The following is a 16641-nucleotide window of genomic DNA, read 5'->3' as shown; positions in this document are numbered from 1 at the left end:
CCCATAAACGGGCAAAAGCTTGTAATCGTGCCAAGTGGCAGATTTTCATACACTTGCCCCTTACAGAAGAAGTGACGCTGAAGTTTAAGAGAGGGGAGGCTTCATTATGCAATTTGTCACAGGTTAAGAGCTATGGAGTGCTTTCTTTCCCTCTCATGTACAGTGTGGTGCTAGGAGTGATGTCCTGCACACTACACACTGCTCTCTCTCTCCCCTACGTGCATTTATGTGACACCCCACAAGAGGGCTCTTCATTTGACTGATGTACAGCTGTGTGGTTTCATGCTTTTGTGCTGAGGCAAGAGCCTCCTTGAGCAGGAACAGGGGTAGCTAGCTGCTACTCCAAAGCAGGCATTGGTGAGGGTCATAACCTCACCGTACAGGTGCGAATTCAGCGCTCTGTATGCGCTGTAAATTGACTGTTTTTCAGCCATACGGACAACAGAACCCTTGGGAATCGTGCCCCACTGGCAGAGGACAGCTAGGGGACTGTTTGGGACTGAAAACAGGGCAAAAACCAGTAAATACAGCATGCTGAATTTACTGTTTTTGGGCAGGAATCAGAGGGTATACGCTAGTGGAAGTGAGTTCTAGCAAGGGAATTGGTTTTGCGCAAGTTTTGGGGTTGTTATGTTGCCGAGAGTTGGTCAAAACTGGTGATACAGGTAAAGGATTCCCAGGACTCTACTTTGTAATTTACCCTCCTAACGAATAAAGAAATACCAAAAGGGGCGCCAATTTTGAGGCCTACAGGTTGTCAACGTCTGCTCGGAGCATTCTAGCTTCCCCATTGTGACGTAGGCGTGCTCACTCCGCTCGAAACGGTCCAAAACAGAGAATTACAGCCTGCTGTGTTTTGCTGCAGGTTTAGGGTTTCGCACCTAAACTGCAGGGAATTGCCAGTGGAGCCTCGGAAAGGCCTTGGGATGGGGCAATAGGTACTCAAAAGTGGCAAAACAGAAAATTACAGCATGCTGAAATTGACCTGCAGCTCACTGGAAAGCTTCCATACCGCAAGGGAAAGTGTCCTTGACGTGTACTTTTGACCTGCAGGGATATTTGCGTCATTATACTGGCGAAATTGGATCAAAACCTGCAATTACAGCCATGGACAGGTTTGGACATCTTGGTGAGGGCTAGGTGCAAGGGTTCGGATCGTTTATTTGTCAGGGGTGCCTTGGGAAAGCATTGGGTGCTTGTACAGGCCATTTTGGAGAGATTTCCCGCGAGGAATCTCGTCTAATTCAAGGGACAAGTGACTCTACAGGTTGGAGAGCTCGAGGGCTACCCAGAAAAGTGATCGACACGCGGATCGGAACGCAAAACAGAGAATTCAGCGAGCTACAATTTCTCTCCAGGTTTTGCAAAGAGCTCTAAAGTGCGTGGAAAGTCAATGTTTGCGGACTTGCAGAAGTCATTTGAAGTATATTGTGATGCTTGTGGTCGTAGTCTGGGTGCGGTCTTAATGCAAGAAGGCCATGTCATTGCTTACGAGAGCTGATTGTTCTCTAGGCTGGAAATGACAACACAGATTTATGAGAAAGAGCTTTTGGCGGTTATCCATGCTCTTACTCAGTGGCGGCATTACCTACTCGGAGCGGATTTTACTGTCTTTACAGACCATCAGAGTTTGCGCTACTTCTTGTCACAGAAGCAGCTTTCGAAAAAGCAGATGCGGCGGGCGAATATCTTGTCACAGTTTCACTTCCAGATTGCCCATGTGCAGGGACAGAAGAATGTGGTGGCAGATGCTTTGTCTCGGAAACCGTTGGTTCTGGCTATTTTCGCGATACATCATAGGAGCTTCGAGGATATGGTCGACCAGTATGCCACAGATACAGATTTTGCAGACATTTTCACACGGATATGGGGTGGGAAGACAGTAGCAGGATACTCCATTCGGGAAGGCTACTTGATGAGAACAACCATGTGCGTTACACAGCCATTGAGGGAAAAGGTTATGACTGAATGCCACTGTCCACCTTTTACGGGTCACCGCGGCATTGCTACCACCATGAAAGCGGTAGAGAGATACTTCTTTTGGCCAAGACTGAAAAAGGATGTGGAAGAGTTTGTGCGCAGTTGCTTAGTATGCCAGAAGGTCAAGTTTGACAGGCATAAGGCACAGGGATTGTTACAGCCTTTACCCATACCCACCCCCCCGGGAAAGTAATGCAATGGATTTCATTTTTGATCTCTCGAGAACACAGAGTGGTCATGATGGTATCTGGACTGTTATTGACAGATTTAGCAAACAGGCTCATTTCATTCCAGTGAAGAAAACAATCAAGCCGGATCACTTAGCGAGACTGTTTGTGGCCCAGATCTTCAGATTACATGGCATGCCTGAGACGATTGTCTCCGACAGAGACCCCTGATTTATGAGTTTGTTTTGGAAGGCAATTTGGAGAACATTGGTACGCGGCTGCAGTTCTCGTCATCGTTCCACCCGCACACTGATGGGCAATCTGAGATTGCAAATTCAGTGGTTTTGGATTTATTGAAGTCTTATATCTCAGATCAGAAGACTCAAAGGGAAAAGTACCTACCTTTGGTGGAATTTGCCTAAAATAACACGATACACTCTTCTACGGGGAAGGCGCCATTTGAGATTGTTGAAGGTGCTGCAAAGGTTCCACCCTTCCTAAGCATGAAAGATAAGATTTTTGAAGCGGATGAATATACACAAGACTTAGATACGGCTTTTGCCAAGGTTCGCGAGACTTCGCAGAAGTCTCAAGAACGACAGAAAAAGGTAGCGGATCGCCATCGTCGTGACTTGAAATTGAAGGAGGATGATTGGGTGCTCTTACGTTTTGAGAAGGCACGCCTAAGAAAGAAAAAGGGAAAGGAGAGGATTTTTTCAAAGCTTAGTATGCGATACTACGGCCCTTTCCAGATCACTGAAAAGATAAATGATGTCTCCTTCCGACTGAAACTGCGAGATACTTGGAGGATTCACAATGCATTTCATGTGAGTCTCTTGAAACCTTTTAAGGGTGATGTGCCTGATGATGGGGAGCCTGATAAGCAACCAGAAGTGGAAGAAAACGAGGAGATCCTTGTTCTTGAACAGATTTTGGCACATAAGGATACGAAGAATAAAGGTAAAGTCCGAAGGCGGTTCTTGGTTAAGTTCAAGAACTATCCTGCATTGGATGCAAAGTGGATGGAGGAGGAGGACCTAGTAGATACTCCTCAAATTGTGAAACCTTACCTCGATGCTTTTGGTTTAGCATAGTCTACTCCAAATGGAATCCAGAATTCAGCTTGGCCAGAGATCTGGTGCAGTGGGATGCACAAGAGGGGAGTCACTCCGCTCGTTTGTCAACAGATGCCTTGATTTAGATACTAGAGTCACTGATGTCTCTTTGAGCTTCAGGGATACTGAAAGCTGACAGTATTCTGCTGTATGACTTTATGAAATGGAATTCTTGATTATGATACTAATTTGTTCTTGACTTCTTTTAAGTGCAGGAAGTGATAGACGAAATGACTGCAACATTTTTGGTCTAATTGATCTCCAATAGACATGGTTGCAATAGGGGTTAGTCAATCGGACATCGATGAGGTTCCGAATTGATCTAGATGCGATTGCTAGCTACATTCACGGTGTTGAAACAACCAGCTTTTGGCGACGCACTTTTGGCATGAAAGAGAGAGAGATGCATTGCTTTATTTTTTTTCAATGGAAAGCCCTCAAGGGGGTTTGTGAGAGAAACACTTTTACTTTTAACTGGAAGCTTTTGGGGCTCTGCTTTTGGCATCCCTTTTAAACTTTAAATAAGCGGAGAGGGTTCTCACTCTGCAGAGCATCTGGACGCAGAGTCTGAGAGTGAAACCCTAACTGCTCTCTTGTACTTTGACATTGATTTAATACATAAAGAAATATCGAAAGGGGCGCCAGTCTTTGGGGCCAATATCTCTAGGCACGGAACTCCGCCGGGCCAGTGAAAATCTATTGTGATCTGTGAATTGTTTTGAAGCGGTTATTTGGTGCTGTCGTGATTGATTCTTGACTTGGAGTGTTTAAGTCTGTACTAGGAAATTAACTCAAAAGAGGCAAACTGGACACATGGCGGCTCCACATTTACTTGCCAGGTCTGCAAGAATAGGAGGCACCCATTTCAAGAGAGGGAGCTGATTTTTACTTCAGTGTGTGTGCTACAGTGTGTGTGAGTAGTGGGTGCAAGTGCTCACAGCTTTAATGGATAGCTTGCCTTCTCCCTTGCTCTATGTAGCGCGACGATTTGCTCTTGCGCATCTCTCTCTCCCCTTTGCACATATGGTAATGCCCCACTAGTTGGGCTTCTCAGATGACCATGTACAGTTCTGGGGTTTATGCGCGTTTGCCAAGGCAAGAGCCTTCTGTACAGGAACCGGATTAGCTAATTGCCTTCAAGTACACACAGTTCCATGGCGAAGGAATTCAAAAACAGAGAGTTTTCTCGCGTGAAAACTCGTCCGATTTGAAAGGGAACTGTCCCATTGTATGTGGGAGCACTTGAGACACGCGTAGGCATGCTCACTCCGCTCGAAACGTCCAAAACAGAGAATTACAACCTGCTGTGTTTTGCTGCAGGTTAGGGTTTCGCACCTAAATTGCAGGGAATTGCCAGTGGAGCCTCGGAAAGGCCTTGGGATGGGGCAATAGGTACTCAAAAGTGGCAAAACAGAAAATTACAGCATGCTGAAATTGACCTGCAGCTCACTGGAAAGCTTCCATACCGCAAGGGAAAGTGTCCTTGACGTGTACTTTTGACCTGCAGGGATATTTGCGTCATTATACTGGCGAAATTGGATCAAAACCTGCAATTACAGCCATGGACAGGTTTGGACATCTTGGTGAGGGCTAGGTGCAAGGGTTCGGATCGTTTATTTGTCAGGGGTGCCTTGGGAAAGCATTGGGTGCTTGTACAGGCCATTTTGGAGAGATTTCCCGCGAGGAATCTCGTCTAATTCAAGGGACAAGTGACTCTACAGGTTGGAGAGCTCGAGGGCTACCCAGAAAAGTGATCGACACGCAGATCGGAACGCAAAACAGAGAATTCAGCGAGCTACAATTTCTCTCCAGGTTTTGCAAAGAGCTCTAAAGTGCATGGAAAGTCAATGTTTGCTTGGGATTTTGTCCGTGGAGACTTCCACGGTGGTTATGTTGCCAAAATCGGGTTGGAGTAGAGGAATTTCAGCCCGATAAAAGTGGGACATCTTGTGGAAGTTTACAGGTTTTTTTTAAGTATAATAAGAATAAAGAAATACCGAAAGGGACGCCAGTCTTTGGGGCCAACAGGGTGTCGTTGTATACTTGGTAGCGCTCTAGCTGCCAGGTTGTGGTTTGTCTTGAAGTGTTGAATGCCAGTCACATGCTTATTCGTGAAGTTTCTTTGTGTGTCTAAAGTAAAGTAAAGAATTTCGGGTGAAAGCCAGAGCCTACCGCCCCACGGGCCGGTTTCAATGCCAAACCCCATGTATGGAAGTATCGGCATGCGGCAGGGTTTCAGTGCAATCAGGGCCAGTTTGGGGTGCCACAGGGTCATTTTGGCATGGCTGGTTTTCCTGGACAGCAGCCAGATATCGCACCTCTGACGCAAAATGTGAATGGCCAAGATGTGCCGATCATGCCTACTACAGTGCCCATGTTGCAAACTATTCCTTATGACAACTTGGGGGCACTGGAAAAGCCGAAAGCTTACAAAGAAGGTGGTGCTGCTGTAAAGTTCAACACCTTTAGTGGCTTCGAGGATAAAGCAAAGGCTCTCACTTTCCTCCAACAGTTTGATACAGCTTATGCAGGAGGGAATTTTACAGAGGCCTCTATGGTCAAGAAAGTTGCCACTTTCTTAAAGGACAATGCGCTTACATGGTGGACGACATTGTTAATGCAAGGGCAGGCACTCGCCACTTGGGTTTACTTCAAGCAATTGTTTGCATTTGCTTGGCTGTCGAATGAATTTGAAGCCGACGTCATGACAGATCGGCACTAGCTTACTTCAGCTACATGCAAGAGCTTGCTGGAGTGCAATCGGAGGTTTTGTAAAGCGTTACTCTCAGTGACCTCCTATAGATTTGTGCCATTGACAGAGCAGATAGAGAAGTACTGTTGTGGGTTGCCTAAAGGGCTTCGTGATTACTGTACCAAGAATAGAGTGGCTACCCTCACTCAGCTTATGGAAGTTGCTAACACTGGTCTTGCCTTGTTGAAAGGAGAGGACAGTGGGTTTGCAAGCAACGAGAAAGGAGGGCAGCAAAAGAAGAATTCAGTAAAGAAGCCCTTTACGAAAATGGCTCCTGAAGCGTCACAGGGGTTAGAAAAGGCCACCAAAGACAAGGATTCAGCCGGGACTTCTGGAGCGTAGGCAAAGAAACAGAAAAGGAAGCCTTTTGTGGGCAAGTCGCTCGAGCAAAAGAAGGTCGTAATGACTGAAAATAAATGCTTTATATGCGAGCAACCTGGTCACTTTGCTACCAATTGTACACAAAGGAAAAGACCTGCTGACTCAGATGATAAAGAAGATCAGAAAGGCAAGAAGCCTAAACCCACGGCAGGTTTGGTGCCAGATATGGTGGGTGATAGGCCCAGTACAGATGCCAGTGAGTTATGCAGGGCATGGGGTAAAGTTAGGGATTAGACGGCACTTATCTTCTTTTATCCAAGTGCCAAAGCCAACTTTATCTCACACCAGTTAGCTATGAAGCTGGGCATCAGAGCTGAAGAGATGGGGTATACAGCACAAGCAGGGTTGGCATGTCCTGGCCACTCAGAGTGTGTAACTCCCATTATTGGAAAGCTGCGTCTGCTTATCCAGTCATATGTAGACACATAAGAGTTTTATATCATGCCATTGGAAGGGTGCGATGCGCTACTTGGAATTCCATGGATGTTCAGAGTGTATGGCGTGTTGGATGTCTTCGGCAAGATGATCACACTTCAGCATAGTGGCAAAACTCATGTTTTGGATGTAAACCTCAAAGGGGAGTCTGTCCCTATTGTATCTGCTTCTGCTATCACTTCTGTAATAAAGAATCATCTTTCTGTGTACTTGATTTTTGTACGTGATGTCTCAGATAATTGTCAGTCAAATTTATCTGTGCTAGATAAAGAAAGGTCAACATTTTTGCGAGAGTTTAGTGACTGTTTCTCTTATTCATTACCGTCGCAATTGCCACCAGAGAGACCCGAGGACCATCGGATATTTTTGGTGCTAGGGTGTAGCCCACCAAATAGACCTTCCTACAGGGTTAGCGTGGCGCAGCAGAAAGAGATTATGGGCCAGGTTGAGGAGTTATTAGAGAAGGGGCTGATTCAGCATAGTTCTTCACCCTTTTGCTCCTCAGTGCTCCTAGTGCAGAAGAAGGATGGCTCATGGCGCATGTGTATTGATTACTGTGCGTTGAATAAGAATACCATCAAGAATAGGTTTCCTATTCCTCCAATTGGTGATATTCTCGATCGTTTTGAGGGTGCTGCAATTTTTAGCAGGATAGACCTTAAGAGTGGGTACCATCAGATTCGTATAAGGCCAGAGGATGTGCACAAGACTGTGTTTAGAACGACATTTGGTCTTTATGAGTTTCTAGTGATGCCGTTTGGGCTAACAATTGCTCCTGCCACGTTCAACAGAATGATGGACCGGATTTTCCGCTCGCATCAGCAGTTTGTTGGGACATTCTTCGATGACATGATAGTCTATTCGAAGAATGAAGAGGAGCATAGGCGTCATTTGTTGACCATTGTGTTCGAAGAGCTGCGCAGTCACAGGCTACTTGTCAATCCTAAGAAAAGTGAATTCTTCTTGGAAGAGATCCACTTTCTTGGCCACATAGTCTCAAAGGATGGTGTCAGAATGGATCCCGCAAAGGTCGAAGCTATTAAGACATGGCCAGACTTGAAGACTATGCATGATGTCAGAAGCTTCTTGGGATTATGTTCCTACTGTAGAAGGTTTATCAGGAATTTTGCAAAGATTGTTAACATCACCTCTTCACGCTTTGCAAAAGAAAGAGGTCACTTTCAGATGGACCCAAAAAGAGATTTCAGCTTTTAGTCTCTTAAAGGAAAAGTTGACTTCAGATCCAATAATTGTTTTGCCAGATCTCAGGAAGTCATTTGTGGTCCAGTGTGACGCGTGTGGCAGTAGCATCGGAGCAGTGCTAATGCAAGATGGACGGGTAGTAGCTTATGAAAGCTGAATTTTGCAAGGGCTAGAGAGGACTATGCAAGTTTATGAGAAAGAGCTCTTGGCTGTGATTCATGCGCTTTCTAGTTGGAAGCATTACCTCTTAGGTGCTGATTTTGTTGTCCAAACAGATCATCAGACCTTGCAATACTTCTTGACACAGTCAAAGTTATTTGAAAAGCATATGCGATGGACAAACATTCTTTCCATGTTCCACTTCCAGATTATGCATGTGGAAGGCAAGAAGAATGTTGTGGCTGATGTGTTATCAAGAAAGCCACAGATTTCAGCTGTGTCAATTCCTTATCATCATGAGCTAGATGACATGAAGGAACAGTATGCTACTGTTGAAGATTTTGCAAGGATCTTTGAACAGTTGCAAGAGGGGCAACATCTTGAGCACTACCTCCTCAGAGATGGTTTTATGATGATGCATGGCAGACTTTTTGTCACTAGGCCATTGCGACATAAGGTCATGGAAGAGAGTCATGTCCCACCGTATGCAGGGCATCGTGGTATTGATGCAACAATTAGAGCGGTAGAGACGTTCTTCTATTGGCCTACCTTGAGGAGAGATGTGGATGCCTTTGTGCGAGCATGCGTGATTTGCCAAAAGGTCAAGTTTGACATGCAAAAGGCATTAGGGCTATTACAACCACTGCCGATTCCGGATAAGCCATGGGAAAGCATTGCTATGAACACCAACAGGGAATGATGGTATATGGACCATTATCTGTAGGTTAAGCAAGAGCAGGCCCATTTTATCCCTGTCAGGAAGAAGATAAAATCTAATCAGATGGCACGCTTGTTTATGTACAATGTGTTTAAGTACTGTGGTATGCCACAATCGATTATCAGTGATCGTGATGCTCGTATGACCAGTTTGTTATGGAGAGGATTGTTTGAGAACATGGGCACCACGCTCAGGTTCTCGTCTTCGTTTCATCCACAAACTGATGGACAGTCAAAAGAGGTTAATTCTACTGTCTTAGATCTGCTCAAATGCCATGTGTCAGATAACAAGGGCAAGTGGGAACAATATTTGCCTATGCTTGAGTATGCGTACAATAATACGGTGCATTCGTCTACTGGCAAAGCACCTTTCGAGATTGTTGAAGGCGGCAAAAAAGTTCCTCCCATTTTGCATACAAAGGACAAGATCTTTGAGGCAGATCGATATGTTGAAAACGTGGATGAAATGTATAAGAAAATTAAAGCTGCCTTGGAGAAGACTCAGGCAAAGCAGATAAACGTTGCTGATCGTCACCGTCGTGAATTGTTGTTATCACATGGTGATTGGGTTCTGTTAAGGTTCGAAAAGGCAATGTTAAAGAAAATGAAGGGCAAGGAACGGCTGCTTCCTAAGCTCAGTATGCGTTACTATGAGCCTTTTCAAGTGCTTGACAAGATCAGCGATGAGGCTTACAGGCTGAAATTGCCTGATGCGTGGAAGATTCATAATGCGTTTCACGTGAGTCTTCTAAGACCCTTCGTGGGTGATGTGCTAGATGAGGATCAGCCAAAAGTTGAGGAACTTGATGAGATCCTGGTACCCGAGCAAGTTTTGGTACATAAGTATAGAAAAGTTAAAGGACAGGTTGCAAGACGCTATTTGGTGAAGTTCAAGAACTATCCGCCTATGGACGCAAAGTGGATGGAAGAGCATGAACTGTCAGAGTCACCAAATGTATTGCAGCTTTACCTTGAAGCCTTTGGGTTACAACCTACGTATGCCCCAACCCAACGTGTGCAAAGGAGGGGTAATGATGGAGCTAGTATATGAAATGTACATATGAATTCAGTGTAATGGATGGAAATGACAGAAGTATGAAGGTCTCATTAAGTCATTTGTATCTATGTGTTACGACCTTTCTTGCGGATACATGCGATGATAAAAGAGTGTTGATAGCACAAGATCAATAATGGCGTGTATTTATGGTACGCAATCGAGGACGTTTGCGATTTCAAGAGGGGGCTCCTGTCATGAGGACGTGGCAGCTGTTAACTATGTCACGAGGACGTGGCAAGTGCTAACCTTAGTTGTTGGTTTCTTTCCAATGATTTTTGTTTTGAGACCCTCTTTTTGAAGTTACAAACGGTTGAACATTGTATGGCCAATGTGAACGGTAGTTTCACCCGCAGACGGGAAGTTGGTCGGCACTGGAATTCGTATAGTAAGAGGATGTCTAGGCTCAGTGCAAGGTCATATAGGTCCCCCCGTCGCACTTAGCAAGTTGGTGGATAATAGGAAGTGAACTCAATAAAGGCTGCAGGCATAAAGTCAAGGTGGGACTACCAACAGAAAGTATCCGACAGCTGGGCCACATTGCACTTTTGGATGCAGTCCCAATGAGGATAGATAGTCAGATGACCAGCGAGAGCGCAACGGAAGCATCTCCTAAAAATTAGGGAACTGCTATTTTGGGCCGTGAAATGTGTTCGCGTCATTACCTTCGGTATGACCAGGAGAACACTTTACAACTCTGCTGCGAAGTCAAATGAGCAACCGGTCGGAAGATTTTTAGGCGGCAACCCTGAAACGGGCAAAAGCTTGTAATCAGGCCAAGTGGTAGATTTTCATGCACTTGCCCCTTACAGAAGAAGTGGCGCTGAACAGGCCTAATGGCTATATCCCGTCTGGGTGCCACTAGAACTGCCTCCACCAGTGGTCCCATCTTGTCGGGCGTAATCTCGAGCCGCGCCGCCAATTCAGGTGAAATGAAGTTGGCCTTGGCTCCTCCATCAAAAAAGATAAGGGCTTCCTGATCTTTCACTTTGCCCCAAGCGTGGCAAAGTTCTGTACTTTCATCCATCTGGCTTGGGTCGGTTGCCATGCAATCCGGTACCAGTCCTGCTTTCATCTTGCCTTTTCTGCCACGTTGCTCCGCTGCTCTTTGGCTTGTCTTCAGTCTGTCCTGGTTGTGCCTTTTTGGGGCACTTTGCGGAGATGTAGCCTTGTTCCCTGCAACCAAAACAATTCCCCTCTTTGAGATAATTATCCCTCTCTCTAAGAGTCAAACAGGGTCGTGTATCTTTCTTTTCCTAGGCATTCTTTTTCTTTCTATTTTCATTGTTCGAGGTTTGTCTGGTCCTCTGAGTCAAAATTTCATCAGTGGGGTAGGTCAAATTCCCCGAATGTATCGGGAATCCCCGTTTCGCATGACCCATTAGTTGTTGAATAGAGTCGGACTTTTGTTCAAGGCAGTAATCTCGGATCTGTGTAGGGAGTCCGCAGCAAAACCGCTCAATGTGTTCTTTAGAGGTGACCTTCTTAAACGAAGGGGTCGGTAGAAAAGAATCCCAAAACCTCTTGCAATATGCGTCCAAAGAATCTCCCTTGGTCATCCGAGTATGGTTCCAAGCGGTTCTTACATCTCGTTCGTACTCCTGGGTTAACCAAAGAAATAAAGAGCCGTTTGAACTTCAACCACTTGACTGGGGCTTTTTTCCTCGGAAGAAGAGTGGATCACCATGTTTGCGCAGGAGTGCTCTGAGTAATGCCCTCCAGAGAAGGCTATGTCAGACTGTTGGATGAAGGCCAAAGCCCTCATAGCATCTCGGAATCCAAAAAAGGATTCAAATTTTATTGATTGTCCACCCTCTTTATCACTTTGACTTCTTGCTCTTATCTTGGAGAAAGTCGTATAGGTATGCCGTATTAATCCAAATCGTATAATATAATTTGAAATACACCGTATTTTCTTGTACCAAACCATACTGCACTTCACCGTATGACTGCATAGTGACAACCCTATCAATGTCTTCTTTTGGCCTAGTACACCGCACAAACACAAGGTTACTTTACTTCACTTGAGAGAAATTGAACACAATGTGTGTGTGTGTGTGAGAGAGAGAGAGAGAGAGAGAGAGAGAGAGAGTCCCAACGACCTGTAGCAGTAGCTTGTCCACGTGGCTCAAGTGCAATGTGCACGTGACAGTAACAACCCCTATCAATGTCGCCTTTTGGCTTGCTTTGTAATCAGTGGCATATTTGCCCTCAAAATCGGAACCATCTGGGCGTTCATAGGGGTTTTTTAAGTAATAGAAATAAGCCTCTTTCTTTGCACGCGTGTACACCATAGTTACCCAGAACGTGGGACGGGAACGGCGACGGGATCCCCGTGGAACGGGGGAACGGCTAGGGGTTCGGAACGGGAACGGCGCGGAACGGGAGGTATAAAAAACACCCAAATAGTGCATTTTTTAGCTTCTTGTGTTTAAATACAAGGAGTATTAGAGTGCTTTGACTCTAATACTCACAAAAAACTCGTTTTGAAGACCATTCAATCTTACTATGACTAGATGATGTGAGAGAGAGAGAGAGAGAGAGAGAGAGAGAGAGAGAGGGAGAGACTCGAGAGAGTGAGAGGGAGAGGGAGAGATTTGAGAGAGTGGGAGGGAGAGGAAGAGAGCTTGAAGGCTTAAAGCCTTGAGCCTGAGAGGGAGAGATCTTGAGAGTGTGAGAGGGAGAGAGCTTGAGCCTTGAGGATTAGCTTGTGGAGAGAAAGGGGGAGGGGGGTGCATTTTATGAGTCCTTGAGGCCTTGCACACTTCAAAAAGAAGCCCAAACATTTACTTCAATTTTTTCAATTTTTGCCAAATTTGTTTGTAGCCGTTGGCTGTTCCAGGGGCATTCTGGAACGTTTTGGGGGCGTTCGGAACGGCCGTTCCGGTTTGCACTGGCCACCCGGAACGTCAAACGTTTCGGAACGTTCGGGAAGGGAACTGCCCCCCGGAACGCCAGAACGGGGGCTAGGGGGCGTTCCCCGGTAACTATGGTGTACACACACACACACACAATATGTAGAGAGAGAGAGAGAGAGAGAGAGAGAGAGAGAGAGAGAGAGAGAGAGAGAGAGAGAGAGAGAGAGAGAGAGAGAGAGCATTGCCTTATGATCGTGTGCTTTGATGTAGTTCTTTTCTTTGGATGGGCCTATTTGCCAGAGTCTTGGCTTTACTCCATGGGCATCACCTATTATCCTAGTCGGTAACTTTTTACTTTGCTCTATACGAAGAGATATAGGATAAATCAGAAACGAAGTGGCAAAGCTTGGAGTCTTTACTAAAGGTATGTATTGTTTCCTTCTCTCTGGATTGGCAGGTATTGGGCTGTCGCGTTTCCTGCTTATGCTATAATGCTGATTGTGTTCATCTGTATTGCTTATACAAGTTTAAATAACATTGCCACCATTCCACCAGATTCATGGAACTCCTTGTGTGGTAAGCTTAGTACTTTCTCTCTAATCAAGCTGCATGCATTTTTCTGCATGCTTATGAAGGGAGTGCGTGGATTGTTTGCATTGGTCTACTTCCTATTTGTGATTATGTTTGCTTGCTTGTTCGGTTGTTTTTCTTTGTTACCATTTTTTCCTTTCTGTAAATTTGTTTTTCAATTATCTTTCCCCCCTTCCTTCCATCTTAATTATTAGTATTGGATCTTACGAAGGTGGTTGGGTGTGCATGTGTTCGTTTGTCAGCTCATCTCTGAGTGAGTGAGATTTTAATAGATGGATGCTTGCTGAGCTTGATAATGGTGCAATGCATTTTGCAGATGAGTTTACAAGGGCTCCCGTGATGTTTCCTGCAAATAATGCTGCGCTGAATGAGAGGCCAATCGACCCTATCTCAGACGTCCCCATTACAGAAGTGAATCGCATGATGTTTGGCCTTTAACTGAAGTGTATTGAATATTTTACAAATCTCACACTGACCCCAAAGTTGATGGGACAATAGTGCACAATTCATATTGAGTTGGCCATGTTTGGCAAATGAGCATCCATAGTAGCCAGGGAGTTGTGAAACAGCTTTGTTGTCCAAAATCCGTTTATAGAAGTATAAATGTATGTGTAAAGCTCACAAGGCTAGATAAACTGAAAAGTCCACTCGAGATTGTAGATTGTTAAGATACTATTTGATAGTTGCAACTATTGTTGGATCTCTGGGATCTAACCATGAATTGATGTTGGTGAAGAACCCAAAATGTGCAAATCCCAAAGTAGTTTTTTACAGTGTGAACATTACTGTATGAGCCCCTGCTTTGGCCATCAATCCAGATATGTTCTAGGAATATGCTCAAATCCAGGTCAATGTGCTAAATCTGTCTCCATATCGCAGAAGGTCTCTTATTTGCCTTTCTCATGTGTAATTTGTTTTTACTTTTTGTTTTAATAAAAAAATTAATGTAAAGTTTATTGAAGTTTTATACTCGATTCACTTTGAAATCTTCTTGCTTCCAAATGTATACTTCGTTATCTGGAGCCTATCAGCCCTTCTATAGGTATTAAGTTAAGTCCTTTCTGCCAAATAAGGGTATACGTAAAGAGGGCTTGACGTAAAGAGGCAAGCCCTCCTTGTTTAGTAGGAAGCATTATGCCCTTGTTCTGAGGCATGGCTTCACATCCCATTCTTGCCATGCAAAAACCAGCTTGTTTTGTCTTGGTGTTTGATGATGGCCCTAAGGTCCTTGCTCCTTGGCTAGGTGTGAAGATGCCCATCATTTCTTGCAAGTAGTTTGGACCTGATTGGGTGCAATTGTCCAAGTAACTTCCTATATATATATATATATATATATATATATATATAGAGAGAGAGAGAGAGAGAGAGAGAGAGAGAGAGAGAAATGAAATGTTATATTAACGTCTTCAAAAGGCCAAAGTGACCTATGAGACCAGAAAGTTACAATGTGGTGGATCTGATACAAAGTCAGAGTCAGAGTAACAAGATGACAACAATGAAATGACAAATGTCACAATAAAATACTATGGAATCCTAAACTACTAGGTGTGAACAGCAGCTAGCTGGGATAGCTAGATCACAAGAGATCCAGCATCGGTCGCTGGCGGATCTCATCAATCTCCTCCATTGTCAGTAGTCTGACTGGGTGTCATGCACGTCGAGCCAAAGTGATCCGAATCCTCTGATGCAGCCTCCGTCGATGCTGTGTAGTCCTTCGCAGTCGTCGGCGTCTGGATTTTCCAAGCTCAGTCGCTCGGTCGATCAGTGTGCCTCTGGTGTGAGACGACGAGCTCTGCTGTGGTAGTAACTCCTCCGGGTGTCCAATGGCAGCTCTAAAGAAATCTGTGATCCGTCTCCGGGACTGGCTAGCCTCTCCTCTCATCAGGCTCTCTCTGTGTCTGCGTAGCTCGAGCAAAAACAAACCCAAGCATCTCTGATCCTCGTATTGCATGACTCTAGAGAATGGTCCAAAGCCCTCTCTGAACAAGCAATGGAAGCGGCCTTGTATCTTGTAGTAGTCGGGGCAGTGGCATGTGTAGTGCAACTCTGTCTCAGGCTCGATGTCACACAAGGGGGCATGTACTAGCCTCTGCTGGTACTCCGTTGTATCTCCCAGTCTCGATCCGCAGTTGGTGTGAAGATGTACGTATCTGGCCGATAGCACATCGTATCCCATGAGACAAGTGGGTGTCCATGTATCTCGGCCTCGTCACAAAGCCATCAACCGTAAGCTGGAGGAGATGCTCTCTGTAGAAAGCCATCTTCGTACCCAGCTCTTGTGCTGGTTGTATCCATGTCCTCCTGGTGTCTAGTTGAGTCAAGTCCTGGCGGATGAGCCTGGTGATCTCGGACTGTGTAAGAGTCAGAGAGGGTGCATCCAGTGAGTACTGGAAGGGAGGCAATCTGTCTATGCTGAACCCATGCGCCTGAAACCATGATGTCATCTCCCCATACCAGCATGCTGTATCTCCCTGCATGGCTAACTGTCGAGAGGACTCAAGTGCAAGGCGAGCATATCTGTCTCTGGGAAGTTCCCACATGCGGTGTATGAAGGAGACCGATCTGGTGAGCGCCTCAACCACTAGTGGGGGGGCAGCTAGCTCTGCTCGAACAATAGCACGTGGTACTGAGGCTTTGGCTCTAATGAGCCGCGAGATCATAGAGACCAGAGGCTTCTCCATGTCCCCCCATCCATCACTGCGGCCTGTCCTCCCGTGATGATCTAATGAAGGTCCCCAGATCTCAGCTCCATAAAGTAATGCAGAAGCCACCAGAGTGTCAAAGAGCCAGAGCTTCGTCCTAGGCTCCTGAAACTGAACCTGTGAACACATCCTTTCCAATCTACCCAATGCTGCATGGGCTCTGGTCAGTCTAGTCTCTGCTGCCCTCCTCAATGAAAATGTTGGCCCACTAAAAACCACTCCGAGGTAAGTGTACGCATCTGTATACTCCACAGTCGCCTGGCCGTATGTGAATGCTGGTGCTGACCTCCTGATCCACTGTGGGGTGGTATTAAATACCATGACCTTGGTTTTACCAAGGTTGACGAACAAACCACTTTCCTGAGCAAACCTATTCAAAGCATCCAAGTGACGTTGCATCCCCTCCGGAGAGTCGGAGATCAACACAATATCATCAGCATATAACAATAATGGAATCCATGTCCCTGCTATCTGTGCACCACTATCACCATCTCTCTCAATGTAGTCAGAAACCTTATCCACATACA

General features: G+C 45.5%; 1 protein-coding gene across 2 annotated transcripts in view; it reads left to right on the top strand.

Moving 5' to 3' along the window:
- Positions 1–14311, top strand: part of LOC147423310 (phosphatidylinositol N-acetylglucosaminyltransferase subunit P-like) — a 77129-nt gene extending 62818 nt beyond the window's left edge. The window contains exons 2-4 of one of the 2 annotated variants that reach the window (XM_086502097.1): positions 13092–13164; positions 13279–13397; positions 13729–14311. In XM_086502097.1, coding sequence (XP_086358223.1) covers positions 13092–13164; positions 13279–13397; positions 13729–13850 — 314 coding nt within the window. In that variant the 3' untranslated portion in view covers positions 13851–14311. Of the gene's footprint in view, positions 1–13069; positions 13165–13278; positions 13398–13728 lie in introns of those variants that run through there. The other variant, XM_086502098.1, reaches the window with a different exon arrangement.
- Positions 14312–16641: the final 2330 nt, after the last annotated feature.

The sequence above is a fragment of the Adiantum capillus-veneris genome, chromosome 26 (assembly GCF_014529385.1).
Source record: "Adiantum capillus-veneris isolate H3 chromosome 26, ASM1452938v2, whole genome shotgun sequence".
Lineage (NCBI taxonomy): Eukaryota > Viridiplantae > Streptophyta > Polypodiopsida > Polypodiales > Pteridaceae > Adiantum > Adiantum capillus-veneris.
The sequence above is the reverse complement of the archived record's forward strand: the minus strand, read 5'-3'. Positions and strand labels throughout refer to the sequence as shown.